The following is a 27,308-nucleotide window of genomic DNA, read 5'->3' as shown; positions in this document are numbered from 1 at the left end:
CAGAAAAAGTTATGACGCCACGCTTGGTGAACTTTTGCAGACGTCATCAAATAAAAAAATCATCTATTTTGTCTTTTCAATTTCCATTTGATTATAATTTTGTCATGATTATTTGGGATGAGTAAAAACAGTACTCAAACTAATTTTCGGCACTGTTGAACAAGATTTAGATTTTCGGCAAGGTACTGCCCCGCTACACGCAATAAGACATCACGGAATTAGGGTAGTGGGAAAATTAAATTCGTCAACTAGTATTTTGGTCATTAAGTAACAGTCTAAATCTAACAGGCTAAATCAGTTTAAAAAATAATATCTTGTGAATGATAATAGCACCAAATCACACGCTATCTAATTGAGTTTTTGTAAATATTGGAAAGAAACATTAGCTGAGCAGCTTTTCGAATAGATTTATAAAACAATAAGATGTACGACATAAAAATTAGATAGATTAAGTAAACTTATGGGTTCATATACTCTTTGAGGGCACAAATTCAGATTGGTGTTCAAATTATCCAGCGAAATCACTTATAAATATTAAAAGGAAATCAACCCTAAGGGAAATTTCACTGTTAAGGGTCATACATTACATCTAGTAGCTATAAACACATTACATCTAGTAGCTATAAACAATCAACTCCTGGTCGTCTGCAATTTTGATATTTCATTCATAAATTTGCGACCTCATTTTACATCTGCTGATAGTTAAACCCATTCGGTCTGTTCGCGTCACTCTCGTTGTCCGTATACGGTGTGTTGGTAGCCGTTCGATCAGCATGCGCATGCTGCTGCAAATCGTAGAACTTCTCTCGCCTTCGCTTCAGAACAAACACCAGAACTCCCCCCAGCACAATCACGGCCAGCGGCACAAATATACCCACTGCTGTGATCGATATTATAACTACAGTCAGTTCATCGTACTCAACAGTCCCATATCCCATCTGGCCTTCCCTGAACAAACAACAACACATCACACTTGCCTTCAAGTCCAATTTCAAACCAAAAATTGTAAAAGCAAACATGGGCTCAATCCCAGCAAATTAATGTTGTTGTTGCCTGGTTGAAGGGCAGCGCTATCGTCCGATAATCTTAGTAATTTAGAATGGTTCAAACTAGTAGTATGTCTGCAACTGGTTGCGCGAGTGTACAGTACTTCGGCGTTCAGAGGATTGTTGTCTTAGTTTTGGTTATATCCAGTACTTCCAGGGGAAGCTTCTTGCTTGTAGATTCCTCTCGTCTTACACTTCGACCACCGGCGGGTTGCCTCTGAGCAGACGGAGCGACTCGATTCCAGTAACCAAGACGTCCGGTGACTCTGGTTGCGCCGCCCATTTCGGTGAAACACCAGGGCGTCGAACGGGGAAGAGTAAAGCGGAGCTAATTACAAGCATCGCCCAAGATAAAACCTACCGCGTTGAGGTTATAAATTTTCTGTAACAGGCTGGCGGGGGAATTATAAACAGAAAGAGCCTGAAAATATGTTAGCACTTTTAGTGGTTTTCTTTGCGGGATTTTCGTTCGAAAAAAACAGCAGTGTTGCTCATACTTTGAACTAATTGAACTCAAATTGTTGTCATTAACTGATTTTAAAAAACTGATTTGAAGGTGAAATGAACACACCGGCGAAAAGAGAACACAACTCGATCAAAACAACTGCCCAAAAAATGCTATAGATAATCCAGAATTGCAATAAAAAGACCAAACTGGTATTGCACTAATAGAAAAAAGTGAGTATGGTCACCGCTGAGTCCGAAAAAGAATCATTGATAAAAATTCGGAGAAGACCATCAAACAAACAACTGAAAAATAAATGGCCACTATGCTAGAACAATTCAAAGCCAAGATTGCTTCAACTGTTCAAGAAATCATATCCCTCGAAATCCAAAACATGAAACCACATTTTCTCGATGAAGCTGACGACATATTCAATTACCTAGAAAGCCAATGCGATCTGAAAGCTCGAGAGTGAGGCAGAGTTATAGAAGGCTCTATAGCAGAGATAATCTGAGAATGATTGAAAAGCCTTAAAATTTTGACTCGGACCAAAATAGGCGGCGAACATTTGAAGACAACTAAAAAAATATCGCCACAATATTTTAAGTAGCTGCCATTATTGATGCTAGGGTAACAAAAACTGATATTTCTACTGCGCACGGATTGCCTACCAGAAAAAAATCAACCTCAAACGATTATCGTGCTTTATTAAATGAGACTGAAGGAAGTAAGCATGCTAAAGAACAAGAAAAAACTCAAACAATCTAAAGCAATAAAAGATATTAAAACATTCGAAGACCTCACAACATTTCCAGTCAAATATCTGAACATGACGAAGAAAGATGCTAGGCTTGATTCAGCATGGTCACGTGAAGGATCAATAATTTACAAGTACAAGAATATCGACGGCATAGACTGCTTACGAATGCGGCATTGTCTTATAAAATTCCCTCAATGAGAATTCCCAAATTCCCTTTATAAACAGTAACCTAATCAAGTGCTAATGTTGCTAAATGTTTAACTACTAACTGTCGGAAACTGCTACATAAAAAAACAAGATCTAGTAAAAAACATCATGAGAAACCAGAAGCATTTATAAGTAGTCTTGCATCACCACCAAAACTAACAGTAACAAGCGCGACCTGGTTGAATGATTCAAACGACCCTAGCTGCTTCAATATTGAAGGGTTTAAATCATGTGTCTCAAAATGCAGGTCTGGTACGGAAGGAGGAGGCGTTTTGATCCATTGCGATAAAAGCATATATTTATTGAAGAAGGACGTTATTTACTACCGGAATCCATCATTATGGAAGTAAGGGTACTCACAACTACCTATTATATAGTATTGGCCTATAACCCTACTAGAACAGACAAAATGTCATTAATCGAGAAGTTTCATAGTCGTCTGGAACAAATGTCTCAAAAATTTACAGTTTGTCTGCGGTGACGTCAATATCGATAAACTCTAGAAGAATCTTGCAACACTAAATTATTCAGATGCAGTGATTTCAAATAGCTCCAATGTTCTGGGTTATGAAGTAACGCTAACTATTGAAACTTACATAGATCATATTTCATTTGCTGAAAAACGAGATTGATTTGAGATTCACGAGATTCTCAGATCATTCACGAGATTCATTTGCTGGAAAAAAGTTCTGATCAAATGGCAGTGAAATTACAAATTTTCAATCGTAAGTAAAAATTAGAGGGCTATTTTAGCTATAAACATGTCTCTCACCAAAGTAATAAGCAAATTGTATTGTTCACTAAAGAGCTCCTACGAGAATTGCAAACGCTACTTACTGTATGAAAAAAATATAGATGATTCTTTAGGTACACTCAAAAACACAATTGACAATTACGCCCCTGTTGCCACACAGGGTTATTAACCAACTAAATACGCCAAAAGGTACTCAAAAAGTCTCAAAAAATGATCTTCAAAAAAGAGACTATCAAGGTTGGATTTTGAATTCCAATCGTAGAGCTATACAGCACAGCAATACAAGTCCAGAGGTGAAAAGTCGACAATGAACTTAAGCAAGCCAAATCAAAGTTTGACTAAATATTCAATGTTGTATTGCTAAATCAACACAAATACAAAATTTCTTAGTTGCAGTTACAGAAAAAAAAAATCAAACAAAAAATGATTGGTGAGATTAATGACAGAAGCGGTTTCACAATCATTCTCAAATGCAGATTCGCAAAGAGTTATTGCGTTCTTTGCTAGTATTGGTCATAAGCTAAATTCAGCTATCCCTCAAACGCTAACTGATTTTGAAGTCGAGCCGAACTTCTCAATTTACAATTATCCATGTAAGGCGGAAGAAATTTATGTCACAATCAATGAGTTTTAGAAAAAGCCTTTTGATGGGCTGGATGATATTCGTAACACACAAAAAAAAATTGGCATGCGATCCAGTGGTTCCTCGTCTGACCCATGAAAAAAAAGAATGAAAAACGGGATCTGTCCAAAATTTGTAAGGCAAACTAAAGTTTTCTATTTTTCAAGCAAGGATCAAAACTAGAGATGGGTAACTATAGAGCGATTTATTTACTAATTTTATGCAGCAAAAAATTATGCAGCAGAAAATACAATTATATGGAAGCTGAAAATATAATATTTTTACAAACAGTTTGGTTTTCAATCAAAACGTAATACGGTTGACAAATGGCTGAACTCGCTGAAATGGCTGAACTCACTTAAAATCATTCTTTTTTCATAAAGAATTCGGGCTGTTAAGGATTAAATGGACAATGTCTTCAGAGGAAAAAAATTACTTATCAAACCGATTTCAACGCATCAAAATGAATATATTACGGTTATTTTGGGAGAAAGTCGACCGAGGTATTACTCAAGGATCAAAACTCGGCCCTTTTTATTCTTTCTCAATAAATTGATTAAATTCAAATAATTGATAAAATTCAAATAAGATCAGTTTAAATTTCAAAATATGTACACGTTAAATGCATCCAAGAAAAGCGCCTTTAATTCGCTATAGTATTCATGCAAATATCTCGGTATAACTCTGGATTTAAGGCTTACGTTCAGTAAGCACATTGAAATTTTGCATAATTAGCAGCGTAAAGCGGAATAATTTCTAAAAATTGGCTTCCAGTCCTCAGGAACGCTTTATTGCGATACCACGATTCAAATGTTTAATCCAATAAACAATACAATATTTTGATATTAGGTTGTACTAGCTACATCTCATTTCCACCCATTCTAAAAGTGCAGAAAGATAATTCGCAATCTTTACTTTTTCAAAAAGACATTGTGAAAACACTTTTTGAATGTACCAACATTTTAACTGTCCGCGAACTCTAAACTTACGAATTGCTGACGTTTTTATATCGATCGCTATCAGATGCAGTTTTTAAAAATATTTATTCGAGTTCAATACATATATTCGAAATTCCAGAACATAAAAAAGGCCTGCTGTAAAAACACTTTGCTCAAACTAAGATGCGGAATTTTTCAATGAAGGACGGATATCCAGGCTATTGATTTTGCTGCAAGAAAATAATTTAAAACCAGTAAATTCAACTTTTAAAAGAAAATCCAGCTTTTGAAAGTGGTTCGTGATACCTTGTTTTTTTTATTTGCTGATTATACACTATCTTTGGCTCATACTTGGTTGGCACAATCACCAGTTAAATTTTGCGAGAAGAACAAACGTTCTAAATTAATTTTTTGAGCTTCGTTTTTGGATTTAGTTTGCTTTTGGCAAACTGCTTTCCGTCTTGGACTTGTTCACTGATTATTGTATCATGGTCTCAGTTGGGTGCCCTCTGTCAAAAGTCTCCATCCAATTCCAACCGTATTATGGAGGCAAAACCTCTAAGCATAAGCCTCTAAGTGAGCAAGTTCAAGAAACTTAATTAAACTGATTCAAGAGGCCTACAAGCAGGTTTTTGAACAAAATTGATTTTTTGTTGATATTTTGAGCTACATTAAATCTAATTAAAAGACAATCAACCATAAAAATATTTCAAGGAAACGTACGCCTAATCAATGTCTAATGCGGCTGAATTGTATTTTCAGAAATATTTGTGTGTCTTCGATTTTTAATAATGATGCCATTTAAGGACTTTTGTTTCTTTTTCTATTTGTTGTTATATTTTTCACTCTAATGTTTCTTGCTGTATAAGTCTTTGGAACCTGTTCGGGCTCGGTGCAGTCATCTAAAAACCCAAATCGGTTCATAGGCTTCATGTTAAAATGCAAGTACGTTCTTGGGCTGTCCTCTCAGAGTAATGAAATGTGTATACTGTTTTAAAAGTACATTTACAAGGAGAAGAAGCTGCGCACCGCAAACACTAGCGAAAACACCACAAAAAGCAGCTCTATAAAATACAATAAGAAAAAGAAAGTAGAAATAAGCCTTTAATTAGTAAAAATTCGGTTGTGTCTCGTATTCGATCTGCGACCTAGAGATTACACAGAGGCGCAGCTGCGCTTCGATAACACTATCCAGAATACGACAAAAAGCAGCTTTATTAAGTGAAACAAAAAAAATAGAAATAAACCTCGATTTGGTAAACGTTAACTAAGCATGGTCTTCGAAGCTGCGACCTCGAGAATTGGAGTCTCACACCCTGCCCTTTGGGAAACGTCAAAGGCTTAACAACCTAACAACACAAGTCACAAACAAAGCAGCTGCATATGCTAAAAATTGCCAATTTTTATCAAATGAACTGAAAAAAGCAACAACAACAATAAATAAACCTCGATGTCAGAAACTTCCTTTCTCAATCTATTTCGCAATGTTTTTGAAATTCAATATTAATTCATAATTTGTCTCATGCGAGCCAATTTTTTTTACATGCAAGTTAGTGTGAATGCCCAGTTTGTCTTAGTTCAAATTAATTCATGCAAAAGTGTGTTTGTTTGTTTTTGGTGCCACTTGGTGCATGGCTTTTTTCAGTTCATTTGATAAAAAATAAAATGCATCAACTGTGTTAAATTAATACTATTCGAATGTCAAAGCACATGCTATCAATAAGCAGTAAAGGTGCCTCAAAAAGTGAACCACTATTTGCGACTGAGGTTGGAAAAAAGTCCTAGTATAACAATTACACTCAGTAAAAGTTAGTCAGTCTAATAAGTCTATCGCACTAACCATTCAGCCACGGAGGCTTAATAAATCACAAACACTAGCCACAAACAAAGCAGAGAACAGATGCAATGAAATTTCCAATGCTACAGATCGTGATTATAGCAAAAAGGCCACCAAATAAGTAAACACTTCTATTGAACACTTTTATTAGAAGGTTCCTACCCATACATTACGCTCGCAAGTGTAATAATAGCCAACTGACAGCTGGAAAAGAGTAATAACGCAAGCAAACTGAAAAAAACTGACTTGTTTTTTTTTTCAAAATTCTTCAACTTTTGTATTTCGAAAAAAAAATTAGATGGCCTTAAAGATTTTGAATTTGTAAAAAAATTATGATTAACACTTTTTTGTTGAAAAAAACCCAATTTGAGAAAACTGGATCAATAGGTGAAACTTTTATTTCGCTGGGAAATCTGACAATTAATTTCCATTTTCGAAGTCAATCACGTTTTTCGTGACATTTACACTTTTGCAGTTCGATTGTGGTGTTTGCCTTCCTTCCAAAAATGGAAATGCACTGAACTTGAAAAAAAAACCAAAAGTCAAGCCACGAAAAATCAAAATTGAGCATGAAAAAAATTTAAAACTTTTTCCTGAAAAAAAAATCAACACGACCTATAGAAGAGTACTCACTACGTTCATTACTCTTAATAACTATTCTTCTTCTTCAACTGCATGTCATAAATTTGTTAAGGCAAAACATACTACCATGTCAAATAATGATCGTATCCATCGTCATCTACACTGGACCCAAATGTCATGTTGAATGACACCGACCAAACCCTGTCTAGTAGACGTGTACCACTGAAAAAATCAGTGGCCAACGAAGAGACATTTTTAAAAGCACCAGAGCCGTTAGCCACCGGAATTTCTTCTGGCTCTTGTTGAAAGTACACGGTCACAATGTTCTGCAGATCCAATTTGGGGCTCTTGTATCCGGCCTGCTTCCACCCGAAGAACGTCTGCTGACCAGAAGCGGCATGTGCATTGTATTGCTGATACTGATACAAAACATCCGAATGAAACAAATAGGATCAAAATACACGAAATAAACAAAATACGGGGGATAGCTGAGAAATGTCTCTCAGTATTGTTAAAAGCACTTTGCATGTTTTTAAAGACCAAGCTATGCAACACAGACACAATTAAAAATTGGTTAATAATACGCTCATCATTCGACCTTTAGCTGTATTGTCTTCTTTTTTATTACTCCAGGATATATTTTCTTTTCAGGATGTGTATAGACGTAGATGCCAAGGCAACAATGGTGATGCTTGAAAAGGAATGAAGATCACTCACTTGGAAGACTCCAGGCGTGAACTGGTCGTTGAGCCCCCTGTGTGTTTTGAACGTGATATCCTCTCCCTGCGCACTGATGTACAGGTGTTCTAGAGAGTACCTCGCTTTACCAGAGTCCGGGAAATTATCCAAAGCCAACATAAACTGGGTAGAATTCTCAGAATGCAACGAGGGCTCCAGGCCAGTCGAGGAATCCGAACGTCCGGATTCCTTATAGATTGTAACCTTGTACAAATTTTAAAAACGTAAACGAAATTTCATTCAGTGAACTAGTATAGCTGTTTCGCCCATGCTAATATAAACTCTAGAATATTAACTTTTAAAGTAAACCTCGGTTACACTTAAAGTGTTACGTCTCGTGCGAAGGATTTCCTCATGGCACACAGCTCAAACAACAGAATGTTATATTAGTATATCAACATTCGACAATTCTTAATTCGAAGCATGGAGGTCGGTCAGTGTTGGATATTTTGTTGATTAAACGAAATCTTTGAACCTTCTGATATGAGAATAGGCCAAATTAATATCGACCAAATTAATCTCGATATTAATTTCCAATACAATATCAACCTGTTCATGTCCATGCATCTAAATTTCTCAGATCGCTTCAGATTCTAACAAAACGTTTTTTTTAAATTACTAAATGACGCATTTCTCTCTTCTAACCTGCACGGTTAGCTCTCCATCTCCAAATCGACTATCGTCCGAACGGAAGCTGAAGCTGTAGCCAATGTTGGAAATAGACTGAAAAACAAATTTCCGGCTAGGAAACACTCATGTTAAAAAGCCACAATTAGCTATTTTTTATTGAAAAATAATAATGTAAGCAGGAAATTCAAAGCAATGCAACTAAATCAGTGAGAACAATCGGTCAAGTTCTAAGGAAAAATGGAAATGTGCTATGATGAGGAAGGGGAGGGTGAAAACCATCGTTGTAGGGGAGTGCTTGCGGAAATAACACGAATTTTTGGTTTCAAATTGCACTTAGGTCCGAAAACTTTAAAATGCCAAAAAAAGTTTTTCAAAACACCCGCATGCAGGGGCGGATCTAGGATTTTCTCGAGGGGGGGGGGGGGGGGGCGGATTTTCAAAAACAAATCGAAAATTTTGACGACCTTTTTTTTAGGTCCAAATTGATTTTTTGAGCTCTCCCAAAGCACTGTTTTGCCCCTGTTTTGGCAAATTTTCTGCACCGCAGGCAAATTTTTGAAAAAAAAAAACAGTCAAAAAAGGCGTTTTTAGCCACTTTTTGGAAATTTTTGACCAAAAAATTGCGTTTTTTCGGCGCGCGTTCCCCCCCTCAAAACTAGTAAATACTGGCGCCCAAGGCGCCTTTAGAAAAATTTTAGGGTCGGTCGGCCAAAAGTGGATTTCTTAAAAAGTACCAAAGAGGGGACCCTTTGGGTCGGCAGGGTGTCGAATCCCTGAGGGGGGAGGGGGGGGCCTCCGCCCCCCCCCCTAAATCCGCCCCTGCCCGCATGCAAAAAATCGCTCAGGTAACTGATTGTACTATCATTTAGTTGAAGAGTAAACTATTGGGGAGGAACTTTGTATTCGGGTGTTTTAATTTTTTTTGTTTTCCACGCAAAATTAGGTACCACAAATAATCATGGGACTGGATTGAGTGATATATCTTAGTGATTCGAACGACATTAAAAATTTCCAAAAATTTTTCCCAGTGTCGAGAAAAACCGGTTTGAAATTTTTGATTTTTGGTCTAATTTCGCGTGTAGGCTTAGTTAGGCCCAAAGAGCGTGTAGTTTGTTATGCCCAAGCAGAATTATGCCTAATTTAAAACCTTAAAACTTAATTTTAAGCATTTAAAACTAGTTTTTGGACTTTCTAGCTTCATTTTGGGAACCAAAAACTTCAAAAAGTTATGACTGTCTAATATGCCTTAATTATAATTTTATATCAGATCCTTTTATCACACACAGCAGAAAAAACTGCACTTATTTGGAAAAAAAACGTCTAAACCAAAGACTATCTATGGTCGGAACATTCTGTGCTAATTGCAGGAGTAACCGGCTATCCTTGTTATGTGTAAATTGTGTCCTTATAATACTGTTCTTCTTTTGTGTCAGAGGCTAAGAAGAGGAAGTTAGGAAAACTTACAGCGATGGTGTGTGAGTTGTTGTACCACAGTACTGTCTCGTCCAGGGGTATGCGAGTGAGTTTGTCAGCGGAACAATCGGACAAATCCACGGGAATCTTCACACTAGTTGCGCCAGGGTCATCCGTCTCACACTTCCATATCTAAGAGCAAATCCACGCAATTACTCATTAGAGTATTTATGTTACATACGAAAAAATACCAGTCTAATAACTACCGATTTCAACTAAACTAAGCTCATGATAAGATGGCATAGGAGGATGAGATTTTATTAATGCTTGCAGCAAGTTCTCAGTATTGTCGACACTGCATTCATATTACTCTTGACTAAAAAAACCGCTAATTAGCGGAAGGGGGCGTATATTGATGATGGAGGGACCAAATGGAAAATTTTAAGCCACTCACAATCGCTAGACTTTCCTATAGGAACGTCTAATGATTTTCAAAAATTAACATGTGCTAAAAATAGCTTAAGTCTAAGGGAACTATTTGGACAATTAGCTTCAATTTTAAACAATGAATTGAACGCTTTCAAATTTGAATCGCTACAAAAAGTCGCACTTAAACGTTGAAAAACCCATTTGCAAGTGCGAAACATTGGGAATAATTCAGTCTAACAAGTTGTAATTTTTCATGATTGCACGTAAAATATGCTTGAAATATTTGAGCTCAAGTCTTCGATATCTTCAAATCAATTTTGTACCAAATTGTACACTAAGATGTGCGACTTTGACTTGTGTTATTTACATTAGAGGAACTGCGCAATTTAAGATTTAGATTGCGTATTTAGATTGCACGTTTAGAAAAACTAAATATACAATCTAAGTCTCGAGACTTAAAATGCGCAATCTAATTGCAATTAGATAGCGATTTTTAAAAATCTTATCTTTGAAAGAACTTCAAAGAACTTCATTTACACATGCTCAAAAGTATACAGAGCTGGGAACGCTGATGGATTGTTTATATAAACATTGCCCATCAGTATTTTAAAAAATATCTTGTTCATACCGTTATTAACAATTACTCGCTCCCTATTGTTGACATTTACCGAACTCAGGGACTAACAAAACTCGGTAAAATCGAGGAGTTGAATTAAATAACATCAGCTGTAGTATATAAGTAATAACATACTTATAAGTGATCTTATCCGATCCAGAATTGACCTTTTATAATCAAAGGGTTTTCAAGTAGTTAAGGACAATAGTTTTGTTAGCTAACGTAACAAATAAGAATAGGTCTGTATCTTAGCACAGATGAACAGACAGATGAACAAAAGATTAAGCACCATGAGATATAGCTTAGCACGGCTGATGGGCGACCTTGACGCCACTGCAATAACTGCAGCAAGAATGTAACGAATAAACATACTATGTTATATGCGTGGCATGACATACCCGGGGCCAACAAAAAAATCTTATACAATACGATTTTCTTAATATAAACAACACCACCGCCAGGGTGAGAAACAGACTAGGCATAAGAGTTTTAACGAAAGTTTAAGAGAGTTTTGATACTGGGGTTGTTTATTCTTCAAAGACGATCTCTTTTGGGGAATGTCTGCTAGTCGAAGAACCTGACTGAACAAAGTCCTCGGTGTTTCTTCTAATGAAGCATCGCTTTGGGGTGACTGGGGAACTGCCTCCGACCTGAACTGTCGACGGAGAAGTGGCTACACCTTTTTCCACATCTTTTACTGAGTGACGAATTGGACTGCCGTAGCGAGCTGGAGTTTTTCTATGGCGACCTGACGCCCTAGCACTTGAGTACGATGAGGTTTGCGACTCCACGTCATCCTGCACCGTTGGCTGAGTCGGATTGGCTTTAATTAGACTTTCTCAAGTAGTGGGACCCGGTTTGGCGAGTTCTGTCGCCTCTGGGCCTGGAGACGATGATGGCCCCGCTGAGTTAACCGGAATCATTTGAGCGGTGTATCGAGATCTTAGAGTAGGGGTTCGTACGGCTGCGGTGTGTGCAGTAGGTAGGGTGGCCACAGAGGTATTCGAGGCTTTCAGATTTCCCAATGGCGAGTCCAAGGGCAAAGATGAGTGCAATAGAGTAGAAGGCGTCTGAGGAACAAGATTCGTCGACGATGCCTGAAGAGGCGCTGACGAGGTTTTCGAGGCCGGCTGGGGCGTGGACACCGCACGAGGAGACCGCCTGGGCGACTGAGTCCGGGACAGAGCCTCCTGAGTGTCCGAGTCCGACAACAGGACCACTGGTGGAGCTGTCGACCGCTGATGAGAAGCAGGCACTATGGTGATAGGACAATTGTGCGTAGGCCTAATAGTTTGGCCTCTTGGCGCTATTTTTCGTGGAAGCATTTGTCCAATCCTGACTCCCCGAACGGGGGCTGCTGCTGATCTTTTAGCTAAAACCTCACATTTATTAACATTGCGTTTTAAAGCTATATGATTCTTCCGGTATACTTTTCCCGTATCGTAAAGTATGTTTTGTTTGTGATCTTGAATTTTGCCGGTCTATAAAGTGGTTTGACAGATTTTCTATCTAGACATTTTCTGTAAATTTTTACTTTATCAGGGCTATGTAACAACAGAGATTCTAAAGTACTCGTACCGGAAAGTCCGGTGAAGCTGAAGGCTCTCTACTCGGCGCATCCGCAACGCGGTCGTAAAACCTCAGGAAACTTTTATTGAGGCCTGTTTTTAGAGCATAAGCAATCTCATTTTCGCGCGACCCAAGTTCCCGCATCAGGTTTCGTCCCGTCTCCACGTTGATATTGCGTTTAATCTGGCTCCAATTATTAGCAGCAAGTGCAAGTTCTTCAAGGGCCTTATATTACTTGGTGTCGGCTATCTTCTGGCCCGGGACGATTTTCTTGAAGCGGAGTGGCACATCTGGACTGTGAAGACCGCTTTTGACCACTTTTACTCTGTCCAGGCTATAATCTTGACTGTGACGGTTTTGCGGCTTCAAGAGACTCCGCGCAAGTGAACTTTGATCAGAAGCATTAGCAAGAATCTTATCCCTAGCCAAAGAAAATTCCGTATTCGGTTTTCTACCGAAGTGAACTTCAAAAGGGGATTTCTTAAGGATTGCATGCTTGGATTTTCTAAGGTCATCCAAGATCGTGTGGAGTACATGATTGAGACCTTTATACTGAGGGCTAAATGCCTCTGTTCCCAATTTACGTTTTATCGTCTGGAAAGTCCTTTCCACTAGACCACAGCCACAGTGGTCAAAGGCTGGACAGAACAATTGATCGATTCCCAAGTTTTTGCAAAATTCTTTAAGCAACGTATTTTTAAGCACGTATTCCGTGGTCTGTGCGTATAGAATTTGGTATGCCGTGGATGCGTATATAGGCTTCTAGGAACTTGACCACTTTTTTGGAACCGGTATTTTTTGTAAGTAAAGCGGACGGGAATTTTGAGAACCGGTCTACTGCGACTAAGATGAAGACCTTTTTCCCTTTTTCATCCTGCAACGGACCAGCAAAATCTAACTGCACTTCATCGTTAGGAGCAAAGAGGGGAGGGAGCGGTAGCGAAGAATTAAAGGTTTTATATGACTTCAGGTTCTTACCAAACTTGGTACATTCCATGCACCCCTGACATTTCTCAACGATTTGGCGATTCATGTAGGGCCACCAAATATACTCCGCCGTCTCCATCATAGCTTGCTGGCCCGGGTGAGAAAGGTGGATTCGGGTCAGGATCGCCGAACGGAGTTTGAAGGGTATTGCCAGCTTGTTGTCGATTAGGATACAGTTATCCACCACAGACGCGATTGGACAAAACTGCGAAGTGTACACACCCTGTTTCGAGAAGGACTGAACGTCGTTGTCCAAGATTTCCCTCTTCATGGGCCCGAGAAACTCATCTTTGTCAGTAAGTTCCGTCAGCAGCCCAACATCGAATAAGCTGGGAAGGCCTACTATCTCCTTTTTATCTTGGGAGACAAAGAGTTTCGTCTTGATCGCATAAACTCCTTAAGACTCACGCTGCTGACGGGCCCGGATTGCGAGGCGTCTGCGACAACACTTCTCGATTGAACTCGCAATTGACTGTAGTGGAATTCTGGGAGGCCCCTGACGATTCCTCTGAGCTTGATTGCTGACGGTCTGCAGTAGAGTGTATCTGAGCAACGGGCGAGAGCGTGGCGGGTTGGCCAGAGCCATTTCCACAATAATAGGAGCCGGGGTGCTAGGTGAAATGAGAATTGGGGCCGCATCGAAGTTTTCGACAAAGTCGAGGAGATTTTCTCTGACTGCTGTATTACCCAGCAAGGCAGAGGCGTTAATAGGCGAAGTCAGATCGGAGTGTGATTGGCCAACTGAATATGAGTTAACAACTGAGCAAAACTGATTTGAGAATGACTTGTTTTGGCCTTGAGGATGCGTGAATTTCAATTTTGAAACTGATTGGTTGAGTACGGGATCATACGACCGATCACCCTCTAGCGACTTGATGCTTTTTGAGCATCTTTTTTCTGATTGGCTGAGCACTTCCGTCAAATTTATGCATCCCTCGCGTGGCGAAAAACTTGAACGAACGCACGAACGTGATTGGTTAATATTTTCCGTCAACGAGCGCCACTTAATTGGTGTCCACTTACCTGAAACCACATTGAATTGTGATTGGTGTAGATTGCTAGTGACACAATCAACTGCCCCTTGCGGAGGACAACTGCATACGTCGTTGTGGCAATGCGATAGAAAATCATCGGCCCCTGCCGGTGTTTGTTCACCACTAGTGAATCACTCTGATTGGACGAGAGTAATTGAGTTTGAGAATTCGCCCTCTCGCCGCATTGCACCGGAAATACCAATGTCAACTGACTTTTTGGCGAAGTGTAAATCCTCAGTGGATATATGAGAAACAGAAGTGTTGTCGGTGAGATCTGGTGGCTGCACTCAGGCGCCAGCCATAATTGAGTTACACGCTTGAGTGAAGTTTTCTATAGCTTTGATGACAAATAACTCATCGTAAACGGAACTGGGGGGGGGGGGGGCGTCAAATGTAGGGTTTCGAGAAAGATAATCAACCATACCAAGCGTAGCACCAGGCACGTGCCTGATGTCATAATCAAACGGTAAAAGCCTGTCCGCCCAGCGTGTTAAGCGTGACTGATATGGTCTATTTCCTCTGTGTTCTTTTAGGGCCGAAATGATGGCTTTATGGTCCGTTAGTATCTCGAATTTATTACCTAATAGGTACGTGCGGAAATGCTTGTACGCCCAGACCACCGCTAACAATTCAAGTTCATTAGTGTTATATTTAAGTTCTGCGGAATTAAGGAAGCGTGAGGCAAACGAAAGAGGTACCCATAAACCTGCATCGGTCTCTTGCTCCAGACATGTTCCCAAGCCGCTGTGGCTTGCGTCACACTTGACGCGCGTCTTCTTTGCCGGGTCATAAAGGATCAAGTCAGTAATTTCTGCAACGAGATCCAGAATTTTCTGGAAAGCCCCCTCCTGAGGTTCTTTCCAAACGAATTTCCTCTTATTACCAAGTTTAAGAGATTCCTGAAATTCGCACGTGAGGTTATGTAATCCAGGCATAAACTTCTGAAAATGGTTGAGGGTTCCCATGAAAGACCGGAGTTGCTTAAGTGTCCTAGGTGCCTTCAAACTGCGAACTGCTTCAATCTTGGAGAATTTTGGGGAACAACCAGAAGAGTGGATATCGAAACTCAGCCAATCGAACTTATCCACTCCGAACTCGCATTTGGACAACTTCAACGCAAGACCTTCCTCATCCATCATAGAGAGAACTTTATAAACAATTTCAGTATGTTGAGACAGCGTCCCCTTTGAGACCACTAGAATGTCATCCAAATAGCAAATAGTTCCCGGAATTCCTTGCAGCGTACAATCCATCGATTTTTGAAACTCCGACGGCATATCTGTCAACCCGTAGAACCTAGTGTTGAATCTGTACGTTCCTGTCGACTCTCCGCAATGATATTGAAGTTACAATGACTACTCGTTAATTTCGAAAGTTTAATTTGACTGAACACGTATTTTAAGTCGAGAGACATCAACCATACCAAACCAGGGACATCAGTAGTAATGATCTAAGCTGCCGAATCGATTGGTTCTTGAATATTTGGCATTTGATACTTATTTTTCTATATTTGAGCGTTGAGGGGTTGAGCATCCATTGCGAGTTTAATCGATCCATCTTTCTTTGCTGTTATCACAATGGGGTTGATGAAATGACCTGTAGTGCACTTCACAAATTTTGGACACTGATGAATCGTGATTTCGGATTTTGTCGAAGCAACACATCCGCTAACCTTTTGTTCAAGAAAGACACCGGACTTCCTGTGTCGACTGTAGCATAGAATGACTTTGCGTTTGAACGTAACATCAGACTCAAATTACGGGGTGTACCACGGTTAGACTTTAGCAGTTCCAAACTACAAATTCGAACTGAAGAACGTTTACTTCGCGGTTGGATACTGAGAATTCCATATTCAGGTTCACTGTCATCGTCTTGATCCAGAACAATATGATCGATCTCCCTTTCCAGGCTTGATTGCGCTTCCTCTTCTTCCACACGATTAACTCGACGTCTAGAGTTACACACTTTTGCAAAATGTCTTTTTATTCTTACATGTACGGCATTCTACATCTCGCGCCGGGCAACTTTTCGATGGTCCGGAGAATACGTGTTACTGCAAAAATAACACGAACGTGATGGATTTTGACTTTTCTTGTCCAGTGCATTTTATTTGCGGGAAGAGGATTGACCACCACCCCGACGCGATTGAACTGAGAAGGTTGGCTCTTGTTTGATTTTGGGCAAGCTGAAAGAGGAAGAAACGTTCTTATTGTGGGGTAAGATCTTCTGGAACTCCCTTGAAGTAGAAGCACCTTTCTCCAGCTCCAACGCTAATTTTAAGGTTCCAGTGGCGTCCGGATTTTTTCGAATTAAAGTACTTTGGACGTCGAGCCACGGATACGTCCTATAAACAAGTCTCTTACCACACTGCGTTCTTCCTGTTCGGTCCAATTACAGCCAGGGTTGGGTTTTAAAACAGCCAACCCTGATTACAGCACGCCGCCTGAGCCGACAGTCTTGAGTGAAATGATAAAAATGAATCGTTCGCTTCCATGTACCAAGAATTATAAAGTTTAATGCGTTCCATGGCGACATTAACTTCCACCTTGAAAGCAAGCGTAGACACAGTTTTGGAAAAATTCTCTAAACGATAGTCGATTGAGGTCCGCATGTGGAAAAGCTTGCACCAGTTTCTTTCTCCTTTCATTTCCCAGGGCTAAAAATAGTCTGGATCTTGCTCTTGCACCAATTCATTCCGATTCGCGGACCTTTCTTCCTCCTTTCGGCATTAGCTTCTTCCACCCGTCGTCTTACGGCGGCATCTCAGCGAAGGCGATCATCCGATTCTTGTTGAGACTCTGGGTCCGACCTAGATTCTGGTCTGGGAGGGGGGTCGTCGTGCACGTCGCCGGGCTCAACAATAACGTCCGAGACATTGAAATTATCGTTTATACCTAGTGCTAGGCTGAATTGACCGAACCAGCTATCCCAACTATAAGGTGGGGAAAGAGATGGCTTCGTCCAGAATGGGGGTAAGGCAGCGAGGTCCGTCCTGTCATCCGATACAGGAACTGTTGGCTGCGCCATGACATTTACCGAACTCAGGGACCGAAAAACTCGGTAAAATCGAAGAGTTGAATTAAATAACTACAGCTGTAGTATATAAGTAATATTGTACTTATAAGGGATCTTATCCGATCCAGAGTTTCATAAACTTTCATAATCAAAGGGTTTTCAAGTAGTTAAGGACAATAGTTGTTAGCTAACGTAACAAATAAGAATAGGTCTGTATCTTAGCACAGATGAACAGACAGATGAGCAAAAGATTAAGCACCATGAGATATAGCTTAGCACGGCTGGTGGGAGATCTTTGACGCCACTGCAATAACTGCAGCAAGAATGCAGCGAATAAATATACTATGTTATATGCGTGGCATGACAGTTGTTAAATTCTTGTCATGACGTAAAACTGAGTACCAGCAAGCGTTTCAAGTGATAGATAGAGGACTTTAACTTGTTTTTAGAGATGACAAAAACTGCAAATGATTTCGAAAAAAGCAGCTATGTCAGCCTTTCAAATTCAATTATTAATTCTCCCAGGGTGATAATAAAGATCTTTGAAAGAACGTGTTAGTGAAATATGTACGTGGAATTTTGCAAAAAATCCGATTTTAAGACAGCTCGGTAGAAGGCCGGCAAAGATTTTAAAAGTTAGGAATAAGTTACTTTCAACGAAAGTATCAAAAATCATCCAGCAAATAAGAGAAGAAAACATCTTGGCAGAAAACTGTCTTAATTCTGCAAAAAAAAATATACCACAAACCATCAAAACAATAATCTTAATTCTCAGCAGGAAGCTCAATTATTTAGTTTGATCTGTAATTGTGCTTTATATCATCAAAAACCTTTTGACGCCTCGAAGGCTTGAATAATTCAGCGCCTTTTTCACACTGAAGAGTTAGATTGAAGAACGCAAAGTTTCCCTTCATATTTACGCTAGTTTTCTGTTAACTATTTGCGGGTTGCCTTTTCGTTACCACGTTGTCACTGTACCGGTCAGAGAAATGCCATCGAGTCTAATAACTGGTTCCCATAAACCAAATATAGCCAACAGAGAGTTGGAAAAATAAACAATGTAGACGCAAAAAAAAGAGTCAAACTAGAAAAAGTACAGGCTTGTTTTTGAAAACATAGCCAACTGACAGTTGGGAAAAAGTAATGAAAACAAGGAAACTGAAAAAAAACAATAGTTTTTCAAAATTCTTCAACTTTTCAGAAAAATCAATAGATTGCCTTAAAGCTCTTTGAATTTGTAGAACAATTCATGAACACTTTTTGTTAAAAATAACCCAATTTAAGAAAAATTGGATCAATAGGTGAAACTTTTATTTCGCTGGGAAATCTGATAATTATTGTCCATTTTCGAAATTAGAAGTCGATCACGGTCTTCGTGACCTTCACACTTTTGCTGTTCGATAGTGGAGTTTTCCCTACTTTTAACAATGGAAATGTACTCAACTTTAAAAAAATCACAAGACAAATCGCGAAAAATCTATGTTGAACGTAAACAAAATTTGAGTCTTTTTCCTGAAAAAAAATCAGCAACACCTATATAAGTTTTCACTACAGACATAACTCTTAAAAACAAACGAAGATGATAAAAAACTAGATAGCCTCTTTGAACCTAAATTCATTTTTGAAACCAAAAGTCGATCATGTTTTTTATAAACTTTACACATTTGTTCGATAAGGAAGCAAAAGTCAACTCAGACACAAAGCTACACTTCGCATACACAAGCAAAAATATGACCGATAACGCTACTGGGAAAAACTGAATGAGTGCAACTTTGAGTCTACAAAATTTCTTAAGTGACGCACGCCAATTATGAGTCTACATAATTGCTAAGTGACGCAAGCCAATTATGACGCAATAGCAGTACCAGTCAATTTGAAAAAAGAAAGAAATTTACCAACTAACATGCCTCAATTTATAGAGCGGACGCATTTTAACTAGTATACGAAAAATTTCATTAAAAACATCAGACACTGCCAGGTTCGAACCCTCTTATTTTGTTGCTGGTCTCCTTCCCTACCTCTATGCTACAGACCCATGATATCTTGAAGCTAAAGTGCAATTTGTAATATAATAGCCGCTGTTAATATCCCTAGCATTGGCTGCACTTAATAGCCTGATCAAAATGAACAGTTTCAGAATGAACACATTTTGTCGCAACAATTGCATCGCAACAATATTTGCACGACTTAGGTAGGAAAAAAAGAAAGTTCATACTATAACACAAGCAATGCTTCTGTAAACAACGAATAGTCAAATTTGGGCATGAAAAATTTCAAGGCTTTTACTTGAAACAAAAAACACCACGACCTATATAAGAGTCTTTAATACGTTCTTCGACTCTTAATAAGACAAGAATTAGATTGCGCAACGAATTAATTGCCGCAGTGAACACATATCCATTTTTGGAGAGTATCGTGCCGTTCGTGACTTTCAGCTGTGGATAGGCCAAAATCCCTGTCTGAATGTCAGACCAGTCCACAGTCACTTCTGCCCTAACCCTAAGCCTAGTACCGGTGCGTTTTTCTATTTGACCCTAAAAAATGGCCGACCTGGGAAAATCGAAAACTATTGCGAATTAGGATAAATAGAGGTCATATATGGACTCTCGAGAGCATTTACACCAATCCCTATGTTTTTTTTATCCTTTTGCGGCTTTTGATAAAAAAAATATTGGGATCATTTTTTGTTGGGGTTAAGAAAAATGAAAGTTGGGTTTTGCAAAGTTCGCATAGAAAAATTGTTTTTTTTTCATCAATTAAGAGATCGGGACAGCTAGTATATGGTCTCTAGTTTCCAAAAATGTCAATTAGAGCTAACTTTTATCATTTTAAGACAAAAAAAAACTTATTCGAAAATGGGTGCGTTTTTGGTCATTTTTGGGGTTAAGCCCAATTTTTCATAACAGTGTGTCAAAGTCAATCAATTGCTTTGAGTATGTTCTATACATGATTTTCGAGTGTCGTTTGGGTCAGTAGGTTGTTAAAACAAAACAAAAATGTTAAAAAATGCAATTTTTTGGTTTTTTTTTAACCGAAAAAATCCAAAAAGTCCCGACTTTTCTTTTGTGAAAAAAAAAAATGTGATGTTTTTTAACCAACTTAAAAGAAATATATTCGTGTTCCTCTTGAAAAACCCTACATTTTAGTGTATTTATTTTCTCTCTAAAGTCAATTGAATGATATTTTAGGACAAGTGCGTTTTTGGAAAAAGTTGGGGTTAAGACCTATTTTGTTTTTTTTTTACCCTAAAAATTCAACCAACCGTCCAAAATCGATAAATGATACATGGTTGGACTTATCCTGAGCCAAGGAATCCAGAGAAAAAGTTGGGGTTAAGAATCAGAGTTAAGTTAGGAATTAGTTACTTTCAACGAAAGTATCAAAAATCATCCAGCAAATAAGAGAAGAAAACAGCTTGGCAGAAAACTGTCTTAATTCTGCAAAAAAAAATCCATAAAAAATATACCACAAACCATCATAAACAATAAAAACAATAATCTTAATTCTCAGCAGGAAGCTCATTTATTTAGTTTGATCTGTAATTGTGCTTTATATCATCAAAAATCTTTTGACGCCTCGAAGGCTTGAATAATTCAGCGCCTTTTTCACACTGAAGAGTTAGATTGAAGAACGCAACGTTTCCCTTCATATTTACGCTAGTATTCTGTTAACTATTTGCGGGTTGCCTTTTCGTTACCACGTTGTCACTGTACCGGTCAGAGAAATGCGATCGGGTCTAATAACTGGTTCCCATAAACCAAATATAGCCAACAGAGAGTTGGAAAAATAAACAATGTAGACGCAAAAAAAAAGTCAAACTAGAAAAAAGTACAGGCTTGTTTTTGAAAACATAGCCAACTGACAGTTGGGAAAAAGTAATGAAAACAAGGAAACTGAAAAAAAACAATATCTTTTCAAAATTCTTCAACTTTCAGAAAAAACAATAGATTGCCTTAAAGCTCTTTGAATTTGAAGAACAATTCATGAACACTTTTTGTTAAAAATCACCCAATTTAAGAAAAATTGGATCAATAGGTGAAACTTTTATTTCGCTGGGAAATCTGATAATTATTGTCCATTTTCGAAATTAGAAGTTGATCACGTTTTTCGTGACCTTCACACTTTTGCTGTTCGCTAGTGGAGTTGGCCCTACTTTTAACAATGGAAATTTTCTCAACTTTAAAAAAATCACAAGACAAATCGCGAAAAATCTAAGTTGAACGTAAACAAAATTTGAGTCTTTTTCCTGAAAAAAAAACAAAAAAATCAGCAACACCTATATAAGTTTTCACTACAGACATTACTCTTAAAAACAAACGAAGATAATAAAAACTAGATAGCCTCTTTGAACCTAAATTCATTTTTGAAACCAAAAGTCGATCATGTTTTTTATAAACTTTACACATTTGTTCGATAAGGAAGCAAAAGTCAACTCAGAGACAAAGCTACACTTCGCATACACAAGCAAAAATATGACCGATAACGCTACTGGGAAAAACTGAATGAGTACAATTTTGAGTCTACAAAATTTCTTAAGTGACGCACGCCAATTATGAGTCTACATAATTGCTAAGTGACGCAAGCCAATTATGACGCAATAGCAGTACCAGTCAATTTGAAAAAAAAAGAAATTTACCAACTAACATGCCTCAATTTACAGAGCGGACGCATTTTAACTAGTATACGAAAAATTTCATTAAAAACATCCGACACTGTCAGGTTCGAACCCTCTTCTTTTGTTGCTGGTCTCCTTCCCTACCTCTACGCTACAGACCCATGATATCTTGAAGCTAAAGTTCTATTTGTTATATAATAGTCGCTGTTAATATCCCTAGCATTGGCTGCACTTAATAGCCTGATCAAAATGAACACTTTCAGAATGAACACATTTTGTCGCAACAATTGCATCGCAACAATATTTGCACGACTTAGGTAGGAAATAAAGAAAGTTCACACTATAACACAAGCAATGCTTGTGTAAACAACGAATAGTCAAATTTGGGCATGAAAAATTTCAAGGCTTTTACTTGAAACAAAAAACACCACGACCTATATAAGAGTCTTTAATACGTTCTTCGACTCTTAATAAGACAAGAATTAGATAGCGCAACGAATTAATTACCGCAGTGAACACATATCCATTTTTGGAGAGTATCGTGCCGTTCGTGACTTTCAGCTGTGGATAGGCCGAAATCCCTGTCTGCATGTCAGACCAGTCCACAGTCACTTCTGCCCCCGGCGCAGTCCTGATCAACACGAGTGAAGGCGCCCCACCTATAATCAACTAATACAGAATCCAATATTTTCCAATCCGATTGACAATATAAAACTACTATTTTCTCATTACAAAAATTTGGATTTTTTTCAAATAAAGGTAAATCGCATTCACATTTGGTTTTCTGGAGATTTATTAGATTAAATTTTCAAAAGTAAATGCTAAAAGCAAAATAAGCAGCCGAAGTTGTTGAAAAAGTTATAAAAGTCACAAGCAGGAATTTCTGTTCAAACTGAAGTTTCGCTGGTTGTATTGCTCAAATTATATTTCTAGGCGTAAATGACTATAATCGGTGATTGATTCTGATTCTGACCGATGGTGGACCAAGCGAAGAATAGTGTGTCGGAGGCAGAAGTGGATTTGGTGAGGAGCAGATTGTCCACATGGGATGCCACTCCGCTCTCAGAGGAGCAGATAGTGTTGTTTTCACCACAGTTCGGGTTGTACTGTGGCGGAGAGAGCTAAACACACATCATTATGTCAAATTGCTCATGACACTCCTCCAAAAAATCTTCGAAATTTGTTTTGCAGATTTGCTACTCGATTTATTGATATTTGAGCTCCGCTTTGAACACAAAAAAAAACTAGCGCGAACAACTTTTCAGGCCTCGCCTGTTAATAGAAAGTCGATACAACCAGTAACGAGTTTGGATGGAAGCCGCTTCCCCTCAGAGATTATAAATCATGAGGTCAATTTTTGACCAACCCTAAAAAAATTTAAAAGGCTAAAAATTTCCTCATTTTTCGACCAAACCTTAAAATTTTGTAAATGTTGAGGGAAAGCGGTCTCCGAAAAAAAGCGATGTTTTGGTAAAAATTTCCCAAGTGCCTAAAAATGTATGCTTTGAACCGTTTTCTACAAATTTCGTGGAAAACCAATTTCATCGACAAACAAATTTAAAAAATTGCATTCCATCGAGAGAATCTTACATCTGACCCTGGCCACACCAATCAAAGGTGTCGCTAATTAATGTCAATTACACATTAAACATCTAGCATAAAATCAAGACACAACAGGAGAAAAACATACCAAAACATACCAAGCTATAAAATTGGATTACTTCATTAAAAATGCCTAAATCTAAACAAGTGTTGCAAAAGAATTATGCGTTGAATTAATTATAAATTCCCAAAATTATTAAATGCGGAGCAAAATCAATGTTCAGTTTCACAAACGTGTATTACATTTCATAGCTGTAAATAAATAAAACAAGGATAGCCGGTTGCTGTGCAAAAAGCGCAGAATGTTCCGAACATATTCATAAAATACTACAAAAAGGTTTCTTTTTTGCTTTTAGTGCGTGGTGTGAACTAGGCATAACCGACAGCCCTTGACCTCAAAAAAGGAATAGCAAACAACATACTGAAAAAAAATTGTTTTTTTGAATACTTTTTCAATTTTTGACCCAATTATTTTCAAAATTCATTGAAAAACCTTTATTGCCAAGAAAGCGCAAAATGAAACTTCCGAAATTATTTTTGGTTAAAGCAATTTTTCTTTGCCTGAAGCTTAAAATTAAATAGATTTTTTATTTAACGAATGTTACTCGATCGCTTTACCCGTTCGAAACTAAGACTCAAAAGCTTAAACCAGTTTGTCTCGACACTGGGGCAACTTTTTGAAGTTTTTTTGATGTCGTTCGACTGAAAGCGCTTTAATTTGATGTATCACAACACATTCCGATAATTACTTCTGGCACCTGACTTTGCGAGGAAAAAAATAGGAACACACCCGAATACAAAGTTTTTCCTTATTTTCAATGGCCGAAATAAAAACAGTATCATATAGGAATTCAGTCATATTGTTGTCAACTAAAAGCCACCAGTTGGCTACCCAAATTCAACCCAACCAAACTGCATTTTAAACAAAACGAGGCGAGAAAAACTGTATCGACCCAGTTGGAGTAATTCGTTCTAAATAATTCCTACTAGGTAGCTACCAACCTCAACGCGCCGTCCACGAAACAACAAAGAAGAACAATGGTTTGAAACCACTATGACATCGTTCCTCTAATACCAAAAGCAGCACTTTTCAATCACAAACCGTGCTAAAAACCTTGAGTTTATAAACCAGCACCGTCAAAAATCATCTACAATAAAGCTTAAAACTTAATTCCACGGGAAGTTGACACTATTGAAAACATGTTCCGTGTGATACCAAATGCAAATTTGCTCAGCTCCGATCTGCGTATTCTCTACGTCCGATTAACTACCGTAATCGGTGAGAGCCTAAAACTCCCAATGCTTGTGAAATATGTAGTCAAGGCCCTCCCAGTCTGCATCACATGGTTAACTGCGGATGCACAATCAGATGGACAGACGTAGCCATCGTCAGTCTCTGAACTGAATCTCTTCGACTAGCTGAATCCCATCAGCTCACACAGCAAGGAGGAGTGGGATAGCTAAACTCCATTTAAGACTCAATATTCTTGACAGAGGTTGCTGGCCTCACAGCACGAAATACCAAGAGAACCAATCGGACGAAGTCCAGTGTAGAATGAAGTTTAAGTGAAACGCACCTGTGGTATGCTCTAAATATCCCCTTCGAGGCCTGGGACGGGATTAAAACAACGAGATAATCTTTCATTCCCTCCGAGTTAAAAAGTCAAAAAGAAACGAAACCCGCTGTCGAAAAAGATGAGGCTACAACAACCATTGTACCATTTTGAATGAATATGAAAAATATGTTTTACCTCCAAAAAAAATGAGCGATTCTGGCCGAATTTCGAAACTTTTGCCCCCAAAAAAACGACCTAAATAACTAAGAGTTGACAACTCAAAAAAAGTTGAAACAACATTGTACGAATTGCAGTTGAAAAATGAATGCGTAATAAGATCTAGCTGGAAACTAGGTCAAATTTAATCATTTTAAGAATGTTAAGAAAAAACTAATTTAACGAACTTAAAGACCATTTTGAGAGAGTACTTGAACAAAATAGGATTAGGAGAAAGCATATTGATTTAAAAAATTCATTCTTAATAATCATTAGTTAAACAAATTATTACACGCACGAAATTTAAGCGGAAACAAAAAAGTGTAAGTTTAAGAAAATTGAAACAAAAAAATCAACATAGAGGCGAAGCTGAGCTATGCACCACTTGCAATACAAAACAGAAGGAAAAAACAATTGAAAATGTCGAAAAAACTACATCTATCAAAATGAATAAGGCTAGTTATGAAACACAAACATGCCAAGACAATGTAATTTAAATAAGCATCGAAATGTAAATTACCCAGCGTTAACAAAGCCGAAAATACCTTGGCCGAAACACTTGAAGCCAAAAAAAATCAGGACTTAAGACTTTATGAAAATTCGAATAAAACCCCTCGCCCTCAAAACACTCAAAAAAAAACTTGCTCGTCAAATGAATCAATGAGAGGCCACTAAACCGATATAATATAGACCGAAACCTATTAAGCCCAAAAAAGGCAAATAAAAAAGGCCGAAAAAAATCTAAAAATCTTAGACTAATAACTTATTAAGCCCCCTCTACCCTCAGGACACGCACATACAAACTTTTTTCGCTCGTCAAAGCACGCAATAGGAAGCCAATATATCATAAGCCGAAACCTATCCAGCCGAAAAAAAAGTTGTCATGAAAAAAAATAACTATAATTTCTATTAAGATTTTTGTGCATTTTGTGCAATCTAGAAGGGGGCAGAGAAATTATGTTTCCATCGAAACAAATAAAAAAATAAGCCACTAAACCGATAAAAAAAACAAAAAAGAGAAAACTTACGGAGTCAAGGTTAGTAAAGTTTCAGCACAGAGTTAAAGTTAACACAAGTTCACACTTCGCATACACAAGCAAAATATGACCGATAACGCTACTGGGAAAAACTGAATGAGTACAACTTTGAGTCTACATAATCTCTCAAGTGAAGCACGCCAATTATGAGTCTGCACAATTGCTGACGCAAGGCAATTATGATGCATTATCAGTTAAAAGAAAAAAAATACCAACTAACATTTCTATTTCTAGAGCGGACGAATTTTAACTAGAATTCGAAAAAATTCATTAAAAATATCCGACCCTGGCCAGGTTCGAACCCTCTTAATTTGTTGTGGGTCTCCTTCAATACCTCTACGCTACAGATTCATGATACCTTGAAGCTAAAGTGCTATTGGTAATATAATAACCTGTGTTAATATCCTTAGCATTGGCTGTACTTAATAGCTGGTTAGTGATCTTATGCACATGCTGGAATAAAAGAACACTTTCAAAATGAACACTAATATTTGCGACTTAGGTTGAAAATAAAGAGAGTTCGCACTATCACACAAGCTTTGTTTGCTTGTGTAAACAGCAGAGGTAAATCAGATCATTAAAAGCAACTATAATGTAAAAAAATTAAAATTAAAACAATTCTACAAAATGGCACTAAAGCCGACAAAACATAATCAGACA

General features: G+C 38.1%; 1 protein-coding gene across 1 annotated transcript; it reads right to left on the bottom strand.

The window, feature by feature from the left end:
• Window positions 1-218: 218 nt before the first annotated feature.
• LOC134839329 (glycosylated lysosomal membrane protein-like) lies at window positions 219-24,089 on the bottom strand. The gene is made up of 10 exons (XM_063854843.1): window positions 24,083-24,089; window positions 23,835-23,860; window positions 23,211-23,358; window positions 22,745-22,896; window positions 20,004-20,156; window positions 10,024-10,164; window positions 8,575-8,652; window positions 7,909-8,133; window positions 7,318-7,610; window positions 219-948 (listed from the first exon to the last, which is right to left on the bottom strand). The coding sequence occupies exons 1-10, from the start codon at window positions 24,087-24,089 to the stop codon at window positions 687-689; spliced, it is 1,485 nt and encodes a 494-aa protein (XP_063710913.1). The 3' UTR covers window positions 219-686.
• Between the last annotated feature and the right edge of the window lie 3,219 nt (window positions 24,090-27,308).

This window comes from Symsagittifera roscoffensis, chromosome 1 (genome assembly GCF_963678635.1).
Source record: "Symsagittifera roscoffensis chromosome 1, txSymRosc1.1, whole genome shotgun sequence".
In the NCBI taxonomy this organism is placed as follows: Eukaryota; Metazoa; Xenacoelomorpha; order Acoela; family Convolutidae; genus Symsagittifera; species Symsagittifera roscoffensis.
This window is presented reverse-complemented; position numbering and strand designations above follow the sequence as displayed.

Bases quoted from the DNA above. Each gene is read 5' to 3' on its own strand.
- LOC134839329 (XM_063854843.1), bottom strand. The intron at 8,653-10,023 runs GTAAGTTTTCCT...TTTGTTTTTCAG, and splicing joins ACAACTCACACACCATCGCT to TCTATTTCCAACATTGGCTA. The intron at 949-7,317 runs GTAGTATGTTTT...TTGTTTGTTCAG, and splicing joins TACGATCATTATTTGACATG to GGAAGGCCAGATGGGATATG.